Raw genomic sequence first — 13,158 nt, forward strand, 5'->3', positions numbered from 1 at the left:
TACTATTAGGTGACATTATTTTTACGTTGTCGAAAATTTGAGTTCAGTTGGCCTTTAAACGCTGAATTTTTACACCTCGTTGCTTATAACGTATAGCTACAACCTTGCCCTCTACACCAGCCATGTTCAGCGCTGTTTTCCCCCGTTGGCCTTACGCCATCGAACATCAAAAATCACCCCCAGCTTCACCAGCAGCACAGCCTTCACGACAGTGTTCCTTCATCATCCCTGTACAAAATCATAGTAATCGTTTTTTGGGCGTTCTCTCGACCTGGGCAGACCCCGGCCTCCCAGAATAAAATATTCGAGACCGTCTCACGCAGTCTGCCTCGGAAATTGGTCCTACACAGTTCATAGCTGATCACAACTCAATTCAGTTGGCGAGAACCTCCGTTTCGGTAAATCGTACGTCCTTAAGATAGGGGAGTGTAATTAAACGTGATTCAGTGAGCGGATTGGGAAATCCCTGATAACAGCCCCAGACAGGACTTTAGAAAATACATTTTTATTCAGCTTCCCAACGTTATATTTTATTAGATACGCGATCAGGTATAAAATGACGTTCAGATATTCCAGTACAGCACTTCAGAATGGATTTGAATGCTTTCTTCAAGCTTCTCGCTGGAAGGGTTATTTTATGCACATTTGGACAGCTCGTGCATGTAGGCTGCAAACAGCTTGGCCTGAAAAGAAGAAACAAGCAAACAAAAGCCCTCTAGGTAACGTTTCAATGTTACAGGCGCGATTTTAGATTGTGTGTAGCGATGTGGCTGAGGCCTCTGTCGGGTGGCTGAGGCCTCTGTCGGGCCCGTTCGCCTTTAGTCTCAGTCTCCCCTCGGTTTTTGCAAAGAAATAAAAAATCAAATCATATCAAATGTAGGACTGGCCTTTCGGGCCTCATAAAAGATATGCAAATGCAGAGGTGCAATGCCACCTCCCTCCCACTACATGTATAGAGCGCTTGGTTACAGCCGCCGAGAGAGAGCCAGGCAGAAGTTACAATTAGGACGGGGCTTTGCGTAGGCGGACAAATAAAGCATTTCCGTCGTACTTCTGTCTGTTCGCTAGCCTGCCATGGAAGCACGAGTGCTTCGGCTGGAATTTTGAAGTGCCAGCTGTTGGCAGAAAGTTTTGAGTGGACACGTCCGGTCATGCTCTATCAGAATGTATATGAAGTGACCCGTTTCATACTCATGAGCGCGAGTCAGATGCCAGAGTTTGCGCACTAATTCAGTGATTTACGTCGCGGAGTGCTGTTATGCTGGCCTTACAATCAGGCAGCCATTTTTATCGAGGAACATCACACTCGCGAAGGAAAGCTACATTGGTGGGTGAACACCAATATGGAGCGAAACGCCCGTACGAGTGATCTCAACCGCACTGCAGATGAACGCCTCGAAGCGTGTTCTCAGGTGACTAAGGTAGAGCGAGTAAAACGTGTGCTGGATAGGTTTTTGCTACCCTGAACCATTAAAATGGCATCGTAAACGTCGTTCACTAGAGCAACTCTCTCCAACTGGAATGCAACGCTGGCTACGTACACAACATTCGTAACACTGTCGAAAATATGTCGACTTATACAATCTATTATCGTTTTTCCAGTTCCACATCGGCTACAGCTCTCTCTTCGCAACACTATGAGTGATCACTTGCGAATAGCTCAAAAAGCGTATTTCGTGCTTTTATAGCGACGTACGTTGCATGGCTGAAAATTGTCGTAGTGTCACTAGGATAATTCATACCCAGCTTCCTCGCTCAACATTCCGATCTCTCAGGAACCTAGGGAAACCACTTCAGGACAGTGATATTTGGCACAAAGCAAAAAGTCAACGTGGAGATGAAAACACCAGAAGAACTTTGCAGGATTCTGAATATTTTATGTGCAATTCGCTGTCAAATCTTACTCCCCATGCATTTCTATGGTATAGTTTCCATGGCTCAGGAACCTAGGCGCAAAACGTGCAAGACTTGAAACTGTGCGCAGAGCAAGTTTTCACCTCATATATTAGCAGCGCAAAATAATTTTCAATTACGATAAATAACGGCAAAGTAATCGCTGTTGAAAGGACTGCCATGAGCGGGAAAGCTGCACATGTGTTATTCACCGCACCGACGTGCCTTACTAACACTGCACTGATGGTGCATTGTACAAGAAATGGAAGGAACCATCCGTGAACTTCGCCACACACGCTAGCAATGATACGACTTAACGTGCATCTCTTGAAAAGAGCACGTAGGACACGTGTGTCCAAAAATAATGTTGTCCATTGTTTACGCTCTTTCACAGAACGTTCCTGCCCACCTAGAGGTTCCAACTGTGTTATTGTGCATTGCATTTTCCCGATAATCCCGTTGAGCTAGGTACAAGTCCACCACTTCCGCTGCGATGCAGTGCGCAAATGAAACGTGTTGATCAGCGGCACCCTGCCTCTAAACCAAACTAAAATATTTCAAACCGCTTTTATTTAGTAAAAAATGTGTACCATTCAGCTAAGATTGCGCTGTCCAAAAAAACATCCTGGCTCTTCAAAAAAACTTAGTGGGGCCATGGCGGGAACCCAGCCCGTTCGCTCCAAACGCCATGATTCTACCCCTAGGATGTCGATTTCGGATAGTGGGGCTTCTTAAGCAGTTTTTTACATAATAGACGGGAATATGGCGCTGGCGCGCACGGAAAGCTCCTGGCTTTACCCATTGTTCAGCTGTCCGGAGTCGCATATTCTGGTTATTTCTCTAAATTCGTGTACTTTTTAAGACCGACAACGGAAGTTGCCCCTGCGCCTCACCACCGTAGTCGGCTGTTCCTCCGCCCGGAGCAAAGAGTGTCTTGCTGCGAGTATTTTGGACGGGACACAAGTCGTTTCCGCGATTTTTACTTCACCTGCTTACAGATTACTGCGGCAACGACAAACTAACTGCGTGAGAAGAAGCAGACAATATCACGCATTAATGACAATCTTCTTTTAAAACGTGCGCGTGCGCGTGGACATCCCGGTCCGTCGCTTCGGCGGAGTGATACACTACATGAGCTATTGCCGTTCTTAACTTTAACCCGTGTATACTAACGTTGTATAAACCGAATTCTTTCTCACTCCATTGACGAGATCTGTGATCCGGATGTGCTCGTTCTGCGAGTGTAGACCGCAGCCGGCTGGGTTTATGGTCATGAGCATCACGTCGCGGCACACGTATTGTTGCAATAGCCGCGCCGACGTCACCGAGCCGCCGCTGCAGGTCTTGTCTGGTGAGACGCCGTACACTGCGAAACAAACGCCTGTTGAAAATGCGGTGTCTTTTTTACGCCTTGCTTAGTAGTGTGCAGCATTCCACATCTTGCTTTCATTTGTCATAGGCATGATGAATTTAATATTAGGTTCCTGCGGCGTCCCTTGATGCAGTGAGAACTACTATTCTTCCGTTCTGGTTGATCTTCCTATGCTCGATTTATATTGTTACGGCAAGCCGAAGTGGACACTTGCACATACCTCCAGGGTCCCCACGCCGAGCTATCGACCGCATTGAGCTCGAGATATCATGACCGCATTGTAAGTAGAGTTAAATCTGCATATACGAAGTTGACAAACATTCGGCATTTTTCGTTGCATGCAGGTTTTCGTTACATACAGATTTTGGGTTAAGGCTCGCGGGACTGAAGCAGAAAAGAAGCCAAAATGCTAGACATCAGTGAGCGTGAACTCGCCTTTTAAAGGTATTATTTCACAGGCAAAAACTCCGTGATTTCCGCTACTGCTTTCCCATGAACTTAGTCACTACACGGCACCCCAAAGCGGCAAGGTCACTTACCCCCGTATTCAGAAACGTACCTTGAGGATCACTTTGCTTTTCACATTTTCGGTGCCTTAACCCGTTCCACGGACCAAGCTTATGCCTGAAAGTGCGCTTTTTCGAGAACTTTATGCTCTTTGCCGCATTCAAAATTGTTGAGAGGGTGCTGGCTTGGCACTACTGTACTGGGCTGCGACGCTCTTCTTTCCCGCCGGCGGAGACGGCATTTAAAATTGCGAGCTTGTCTTGAAAAGGCAAAGATTTTTGTTTTCTGGAACCAGAACTCATCACCGGCGAACCGACACCACACCTGGCACTGGAGACTCGCGAACACACGCCGACAGACAGACCTAGCACCTAACTGACACCGCACTCTTACGGGAAACGCACGGTAGTTTGCGTTGCAGACGAACTTGGCTAAATTTCTGCATTTCCCTAGCCGATTTTTCAGAAAAAGTGCTAAAAATAATCGCTCATAAGGGTAGCGAATTCTTTAAATCAAGGTTAACCCTTCGCAACGACTTCTTTACATGGAGGTCGTAAACACACGGGCTCCTATGGGGCGGCAACGGAAAGTTGAAAAACTTCGTTATATCCGGGAATTCGTTACACAGAGGTTCGGTGCAGCCATATTTAACTGTAGGTCACTTTACAACTAATCGCCGCGCGTCTTTTTAGGCCACCGGCTACGCAACATCTTTGGTGAAGGGTGCGGTCTTCATCCCCATACTCGTGCCCAAGCTTTACGCCGTCTCGGCTCTTCAAGAGGTCGCCTCGAAGCTCGTGGACAACGTCGGCTGCCCTAGCACCGGTGAGCCATTAACGAGTCCATTCACCAGCCCCGCGTCCCCAGCCAATGACCCACTGAGACCAGACGAGATGTGAGCTGCCGCGACCTGACACAGCGAAGATGCTGTTCTCCTATCCCGTCTTCCGGCGTGTCTCCAGGGGCTTCGGACGTCCCTTCATGGCGTCTGCGGGCACAGCTGTTACGAGGCCAATATTCATTAAGCTCACCATCACGCGTGGCGCGTATGGCTTCACTGTATATTTCCATTTTATCTAATCATCATTCCACCAGGCTAAGTACTATGTGACTGGGACGGTTGTCTTCGACGAGGGGGAAATGTTACGGAAAGCAAGAGTGAACACTGGCACATAGCTCCAGGGGTCCCACGCCGACGACGATGAAGCACTGGGTGGCACGGTCTCACCTCGAGCTGTCATTACCTCATTGTAAATATATTCTCGTTCTTTGTAAATAGATCACTTCACCACTAATCATCTCTCGTCTTCTTAGTCTTGCCTCCACGTCACAATATTGTGGAGGCCTAAAGGAAGTTCGCGATAATTCTGTGTAGCAGCGTGACTGTTAATGGTTTAAATGGCTGTTTGGCTCAGCCGCAAAATGACACTATGTAGCTTTGTGGTGTACGTGTGCAAGTAGGCGGCACAAATGTCTGATAAAGTAGCCAAGCGTGAGTTTTCTTCAGTAATGGGTTTAAAAGATAGATGATTACAGTGAAAGCTTGTTAATTCTATCTTCAATAGTTCGACCTTATGGACAATGCGAACTGTACGATTTGGTCCTGCCGAACTGCATGTAAGTCGATGTATATAAAAGCCTGTTTATTCGAGCGCAAGTAGGTTAATGCACGGATAATTCGTACTATAGGCTCCGCCGCGTCGGCGGTTTGTGGCCGCAGAAAACGCACCCACCGCCTACACACGACGCAGTGTCTCTTCGGAAGGACGAAAAGAATAGAGAGAGAAAGTAAATTCATGGAAAACCAGTTTAAAAGCTCCATGGTGGGTTTTTCTGGAAAACGTATTCTGTGCGGACTCAGTCGATGTGGATGAAAATGCAGTCGTGTGTTCTGTGGTGAGACCAGTTTAGAAGCGTGGAAACTGTTAGTGCCAGTGACAACGACGAGAACGAGGAGGCCGAAAACGAAGAGGAGGACCCTGTGCTCCAGAAGTCATGAACGTACTTGTCCAGTTTTGGACCGTTGGTTGCAGGTTGTCGCTTTCAAGGACAAAAGGCAGATTGCAATTACGAATATTTTTCAAACAGTAACGTCAGCTTCTGAATTGCAATGTGCAGTGAAATCTCGTTAAACCGTACCTTACGGGGACGCGAAGAAAGTACGCACTACTAACCGGCACTACGGTTTATCCGAATTCATTAGGTTAAAAGGAAACCGAGTCCGGTATTCGGCTTAACTACGTATAAAAAGCAACTACGGCTTATGCGGGTACGGTTTAACGAAATTCCACTGTAGTAATATTTATACTACGCTTCCATTATTTCGAACTTTCAATCAATCGAACTGATATGTTCTCGAATTAATCAGCTGTTAGCGTAGTTCGTCATGATTGCTATAAACTTCGGCAAAGCTTTTCACTGTCACCGCAGCGACTGGGTTGGAGCCGCTGCCGAATGTTTACCTCCGCATAAGGCAAAGCAACTGCGGACGTAGCCTTAGCAAGCAATTTGCGATTCACTCCTGTCTCTTAGACGCAGGCCATTGTTCCTTACGTTTGGGTACACCACAGTTTCCGTAGCACCGACGTTATTCAATGTGGTGATAACGAATGTTGACTCAGTCTCCCTTCTTGTGCGCATCACAACCAGCTGCTTTACGGCATAAGCCAACACGCGACAAACTAAACCAAATACTCCCTGTATATTGGCCGCCGTTCGTTTTCTGTAACAAGCGTTCGGCACGGTTACCGATATCCTACCCATGACCGGCATCTCTCTGCGACGCGAACTGAGTACACCACCATATGCGGGTCTCGCACCGCGGCGGTTCGAGTTTTCAGCGCGCTAGGAACCGGTGGATAACTGGCCTGTGAATCTGAAGCCTAGTACATTCGTGTGTCGCTTTCCGCGAGCGCAATGGAGCGACTCATTGTGTGCGAAAAAATAAACAGAAACAAAAGCGGTGTTCAACCTGTACGAACAATTTCTCGGCGGGTGCCGAATGTCTCGGTCACTTGGTTTTTTGCCCCAGCGCGTAAGGGCCGAACGTGAATGGCGAGCTACTTCCAGGCGAAAAATGCTCCCATTGGGTAAATGATAAGCCAGAGGCCAAATTCGAGCTCTGGCAAGAAAGCTATTGCCGGCTGCTTGAACAATAACCGGCACTTTTACTAGGCAAAATTCAACCGGTTAGCATTGTTTTCACATGGCACCAGGGATTTCAAACGAGTCAAGTAGAAATGCGTGAAAGAACTCTGACTGTGCCGATACAACAAGCGGTGTTCCCGAGCAGCGCAGGGACATACTCAGCACGTGCTGCAGTCGGCCTCACCGTTGGGCTTAACAGGCATGGACGTCCGTTTTTTTTTTTTTTACAGCGGAGCTGTTTAAGCTGGAGCTTGGACCGGTGGCGTCAGCAAAAGAAAATACCAAGCGAAGACGCGTGCGGTGCTTCCGGGTGAGGAGGGAGAGCGCGAAAGCAGTGCGCTTCAGCAAAGAGCGGAGGGAACGTGCTAGCCTCCCGGTCTAGCCTCCCAGCAGTGCTCAGCTGTAGTCGAGCCCAAAGTCGAGCAGCGTCAAGAACTACCCTCGCAACCAGGCTCCACGTCTCCTCGGGGAACGCCCGGTGTAAAAGAAGGGCGACTGGCGCAAGAACAGAGATAGCGGGACTCAGCCGGCGGGCGGCCATGCGCTCGAAAAAATGGCGCACCTTGCGCTAGTGGTGTAAAGCTAGAGTGAGTGAGTGCGTAACTTTATTTTGGTAGGGACGGGGTGAGGGAAGTGAGGTTGGAGCCTTCTTCATTCCTGCCAACGCCCAGACGGCGGCCAGGAGTGCTTAGGCCCTGGCGCGTCTTCGCCCATCTGGACGACCCGAAGATGCCCGTCACGGTCTGAACTGAGCAGCACGGACTACCAATGATTCGAAGAAGTGGTGTGTAGTGCTTAAGTGTGCTGTTGACTTAAAGGGGTCAGGTCCGTAAAATGTGTCCAAGGTCGGCTCTTGCTGAACATAATTTTCACTTTATTTTCACAGATCCCGGGGAAACAATGACTCTACATCACTGTATAGTGTGGGAGAGTGTAGGGGAAGTGTAGGAGAAACAGCGCGGTTTTGCATCGGCCCAGCTTATCCCCCTCGGATCCGCTGTCAGAGTGGACGACCGACCTGAAGGGCCTTGTAAAATCCAGGTAAACTAACTAGACCTCACCCCTCAGGACTTATCCTATCCTAGCTAAGACCGCAAAACCTATGAAAACTTAGCAAAAATCAGACATTGGTAGGCCGGTCACCTAGCTCCTGAGATCCTCCATCCTTGAACAACTATTTAGCTATAGCTATAGGCTCTACTTGCGCCGCGGTGCCCGTGGTGCACGGCTGCATGCTACTGCTTGAAGTGTTCTGTCAACACTTCAACGCTGCTGCGCACAGCTGGAGGAAGTTGCGGGAGAATGACATAACTGCGTCCCGTGAACGAAACCCATCGCACCTCATTCTTAGAACCGTCCATCTATAGGCTACTCTATTTCAGTCTAACCAAAAATAATGGGCAGCAGCTTGAGACCATCTAGAGCGCCATTGTGCGTCTAAGTTGGTTCCCACGACACACAATATTGAGGCTACCAACGGGACAGGAGTACTGTTAGCTAAGATTGGCACTGTTCTTAGGCTATTTCTTTCAAACCCGCATCAAGCGTTCTGTTGAGTGACGATTTTCTCCTGCAGTACGCTGTTCCATAAGGTGTTCTTACCGTTCTTCACTGCAGCATCCGCGGCGCGGAATTGTACTCCGTGAGGATCCGTCACCCAGGTGTCAGAACACTCGGTCATCATGACCCTGGTACAAGAGGAGACATTTATCAAGCAGCAGTTAGCTTCACAGGTGCAGGGCGCTGATCTTGGAGTGAATTTGAAACACAAAACAGTCGAAAATCTCTGATGCCAACTATAATGCTTCAGAATAAATTTATTTCGCTGGGGCAAGGCAGTTGTAGCAAGCTGACTCATCCGGGTGGCACCAAAAACGTATTTTGACGATATCTAGTACTCATGATGCGGTGGCCTCTTTGGCATTCAGTGACTAAGGCCTACAATTTAAACACAGCAGCGACCTCTACCATGCACAAAATATTGATACTGGATGTTCCTCTGTATAAGCTGCATAAAGAATTCTTAAAACGCATTGTTCCGTTGAGGGTTCCAGAAATCACGTTATTTTCTGTGATACCAAACAGCTGAGATTCAGGTGCAGTGAAACAACTCAACAGTCTGTCAGGAAGCTCTATTTAAGCGTTGAAAAATTCTCAAAGCATCAAAAACAGGGGTTCCATTTTTATTTTTCGTCGTCAGTCTTTTTGCACGCTTTTTCTTAATGAACTCATCACTGCTAACCCTATTAAGGTCCCTCATTATCGCACCCTCCACTTGCCACCATGAATACAATACTGTGTGAGTCGTCTGCTCATTCCGCTGATGATTGCGCGTGAAGACCGAGTGCCATTCATCGAATTCTTCGTAAACCATGATGCGGACAGTGTTAAGATGTGCAGCCAATTGACAAGCATATCCAAACATAAGGCGCTGTACTTGGATTGGTCGGTTAAAATGACGTCGCACTCAGTTATTGGATACGACGTTTAGTTAAATTAAATTTCGCGCTTTGAGTGCAGACATTTTTGTGACGTGAGGCTTGCAGGATAGTTGCGCGGAATTTTAGCTGCTGACACCCAAGTGAAATTCATGCGCAAGTCGCGGCTACGATTGTTGCCGTTTGTTGAAATGTGCGCTTTTAATTCTGGAGGGCAGGGCGCAGCATAGCTGGCAGAAGCACCATTTTGCATGCGTTAACGGGCGGCAGATTTTGCCGTGCAGTACGTTGGCGGTAACGACCACGACCGGACCGCCGCAAATGCACAGCATAAGTGTGACAACCTCAAGGTGTGTTACGCTAGTTTGTATGTAATGTGTTTTCCGCTATTCCGCTATTTCCTATGTATGTGAAGGCGGAATGGACTTCAAATGTCACCGTAATTCTGTTCTATAGAGGCCCCGTGAAGTGGCTCCGGTCGTGTTCGTCTTCGCGGTGCTGCCCCCCTGCTTGCAGTCGGAAGATGCGGGTTAAACAGGGGAGGTTCCGACAGTGAAAGTGAGGTCCCAGTAGAGGTGGTGGAGTCTAGGAGAACTCGTCACAAGTGAACCCATCCCAGCCAACTCGTCATAGGCGAACTCGTCAAGTAGGACAAGTGGTCATAGGTGATCTCGCACTAGGTAATCTCGTAACCTAGGATAACTGGTCCATGCCATCACGATTTAGGTGTTTTGTTAATCATGCTCACATAAAAATACAAGATTTCGTATAATTCCCTACTTCTGCGTCAACACCCTTACGCCCCAAACTTAGATTCGCCAACGTTACGTTCCCTTGGTGACCTTGAAGGAACGCGCCACACAATACAGCGCATTTTGTTGGTTTTTTGTGTGCTTTGTTCAGATAATCGCACGGGCAATATTACATTTTGTTCGCTCGTTCTCAATTTGTTTCAATTTTACATTTTTGTTTTTAGGTAATCGGGCGACGGCGCTGTATTGAGCAGACCTTCACAGTTTCTCTATTTTAGGTGTTTACTTTTATCTTACTGTTTTTATGCATTATGATAAATACGTAAAATAGTACGGGCTAAAACCCCAGACATACTGGGGTGCAACGAGGGGGGAGTTGAAAATGAACCAACCTGCATATGGTGATTTATTTTGTAACTAACTTTTTTCTCGTCAGTTCTAACCAAGGCATCGAGAACAGTAGGACAAGGCTTGGTAACGTCTTAGTAACTGAACTCAGTGCCCATTAAGAATTAGGAATGCTGAAATCGGGAGAGACTTTTGCTGGCGTTCCAGTTAGGTTTTTGACATTCGACTCAAAAACACCAAGAACTGCCTTACCTTATGTAGAACATAAGCGGCGAAATAATTAGATCAGATTAGATACAAAAGCGGTGTATACCAAAAGATAGGAAGAATATCAAGGCATTCTAGTCCATGCACCACGATGCTGCGACACAGCCCCTCGATCAAGCACACGCGTGCGCTTGACGCTTGATCGAGGGGCCGTGGCTGTGATATGCTTCGGATCAGATGGGGAAATATAGATACAAGGGAATTCGTTATGGCAGCGCCACCAGCGCAATGAACAGAACAAAATTTATGGAGGCAAATTTCGCGCATCACAAAAACAAAATGTTCGCAATAAATAAAAGACAACTATAAAGGCTACAAATTCTGTGAATAGACTCGCTGTGGATTTGCAAATTACATTGCGAAGAGGAAAATAAAAAACGTACTGCAGGTATTGTTACACAAAAATGCCGGGAAAAACACTTTCGATAAAATGGCTGCAATAAACTGTCCGGACCCCGCTTAGGTTGGCGAATGACAAATTGACAAGAAACAACCACACCGACTGAAACACGTAAAAATACAACTCCGTACATTTCAATACCATGTAAATGACCAATGTGCAAATGTAGTACCTACCTACAAATACTTAGGCCTAGATTTTACATCAGGCTTCCGATGGAACGATGACGTAACGCACATAGTTAATAAGGCAGCAAAAAACTCAGTACGTTGGAAGACTCCTCGGGAAATCAGCATGCGAAATTAAGCTATTAGCGTATAAACGTACATCAGGCCTCAATTGGAATGTGCTGCAGCTGTACGGGACCCATACACGCAAACTAATATTGTTAAGATATGTAATGTGCAGAGGTAAGCAGTTAGGTTTATTTTCAATTCTTATAATTAGCGTACCTCTCCATCAAGACGTTTACATACAGCAAACGAGAAAAAGCTATTCTGTCTCGAACATTACAGCGAAAACGCCGCACCTAAAGCTAGTTATACATAAAACAAAACCAGCAGCACTCAACACGGTCCTACCACTCAAAAACAGTCAGAACTTTTTTTCTCTCCCATAGATGTTTTTAAACAATCCTCCTTTCCATGGACAGCAGCCGATGGAAATAGTTTACCTTTTAGTACAGCTGCACTCATCCGCAAGCTTGTATTTTTAAAGCACCGCTTTAGGAATACAAGTACATACTTTTTCTCTTCATATTGCAGTGAACGTATTGCGAATTTTTGTGTTCTTATTTTGCAACGAGTACGTCGTGGTCCTGCTTTTTGTATTTGCGCAATTTTTGTATTGCCAAGTCTCTTGTTTTTACCTATTTGTACATACAAGTGTATGTATACACATAAATATTGTATAGTATTTTACCATTCTCCGTTTTATTGTCAACTGAACTGTTTTTATCCGGGTTGTTAATCGGCGAATGTTCTCCTGCTGGCACTGAGGCTAGTAGTATGAAAAGATAAATTAAAATAAATATCTACCAGTCATACTTCTCTTCTGGGCATTCTAGTATTATGGTTTCAGAAAACACGCTCAGTCCTAATTTAATTGTGACGAGTGACAGTGTCCTTAATTTTTGCTGTGTCTTAAACATGCATCGCAACACGAAAGGTTGAAAAAAAAATACAAAAAGACCTGTATACTTGTTGAAGCTAAAGTCGTTCAATGACGTATTTCTAAAAGACGCGGAGCCCCGTCAGTCTACAGTGAGTATTTTGGCGTTCAACAAATTACTTGTAGAATGCAAGCAACTGGCTGTTGCGGTAATTCAATACCGACATACGTGCGTCTGGCCTTCTAAACCTATTTTACCTTCTAAAAAAATTCACCCCACCTCCCTGAACGGAATCGTGAGGAAATGCGAATGCACCGGGATCGGCCCGGCGCCGCTGCCGCTTTGTCTCGGCCTGGCGCCTCTTCACCTGAGCATCGACCGAGCGAACGGGAGAGTGGGGCGAGCGTCGAGAGGAGAAGCACCGAAGCACCGCGCCTACCCTCGCCTACACTCTCCCACACACGCGGGAGCTCCGGCGAGCTCCCGCGATGCGAGCGCCCTCACACGCCCGAGCGCGCTCCTCCTCTCCACTCACTCGCCGCTGATCCGCCCGCACCACCTGCTCCGGTTGCTAGGGGAGAGGAGGAGCGCGCGCGCTCGCAGCTGTTGTATGGGAGAGGGGGTGAGAGCGGAGAGATAACACCTGCGGGCGCGTGGACGCCGCACGGCGCCTAACATGGCTCGACTAAGAAATGCATTCGCATTTAAAATATTTAGAGGCGCGTACCGTTTGCACTTGCGTTGCCTTGTGGTGGTGGCCTGCTGCGCTGACATTTCAGCGCGTGAGTAGAGTTGAAGTGTTCCGTCTCCTATCTGTATTCTTTGAGAGGCGGTTGCGATAAAGTGTAGCATAGGATTTTTAGAGCGTAGCTCGGTTATTGAGAATGTTAAAGACCTTTTGCAAGCTGCCATTACGCTCGCAC

General features: G+C 47.1%; 1 protein-coding gene across 1 annotated transcript in view; it reads right to left on the bottom strand.

The window, feature by feature from the left end:
• Nucleotides 1-635: 635 nt before the first annotated feature.
• Nucleotides 636-13,158, bottom strand: part of LOC144168221 (cytosolic non-specific dipeptidase-like) — a 54,770-nt gene continuing 42,247 nt past the window's right edge. Inside the window, exons 10-12 of the mRNA XM_077697254.1 lie at nt 8,522-8,607; nt 3,093-3,259; nt 636-683 (exon numbers count right to left, since the gene is read on the bottom strand). Coding sequence (XP_077553380.1) covers nt 636-683; nt 3,093-3,259; nt 8,522-8,607 — 301 coding nt within the window. The remainder of the gene's footprint in view (nt 684-3,092; nt 3,260-8,521; nt 8,608-13,158) is intronic.

The sequence above is a fragment of the Haemaphysalis longicornis genome, unplaced genomic scaffold (genome assembly GCF_048455015.1).
Source record: "Haemaphysalis longicornis isolate Haplotype H1 unplaced genomic scaffold, Haemaphysalis longicornis Haplotype H1 scaffold_2, whole genome shotgun sequence".
Taxonomy (NCBI): Eukaryota; Metazoa; Arthropoda; class Arachnida; order Ixodida; family Ixodidae; genus Haemaphysalis; species Haemaphysalis longicornis.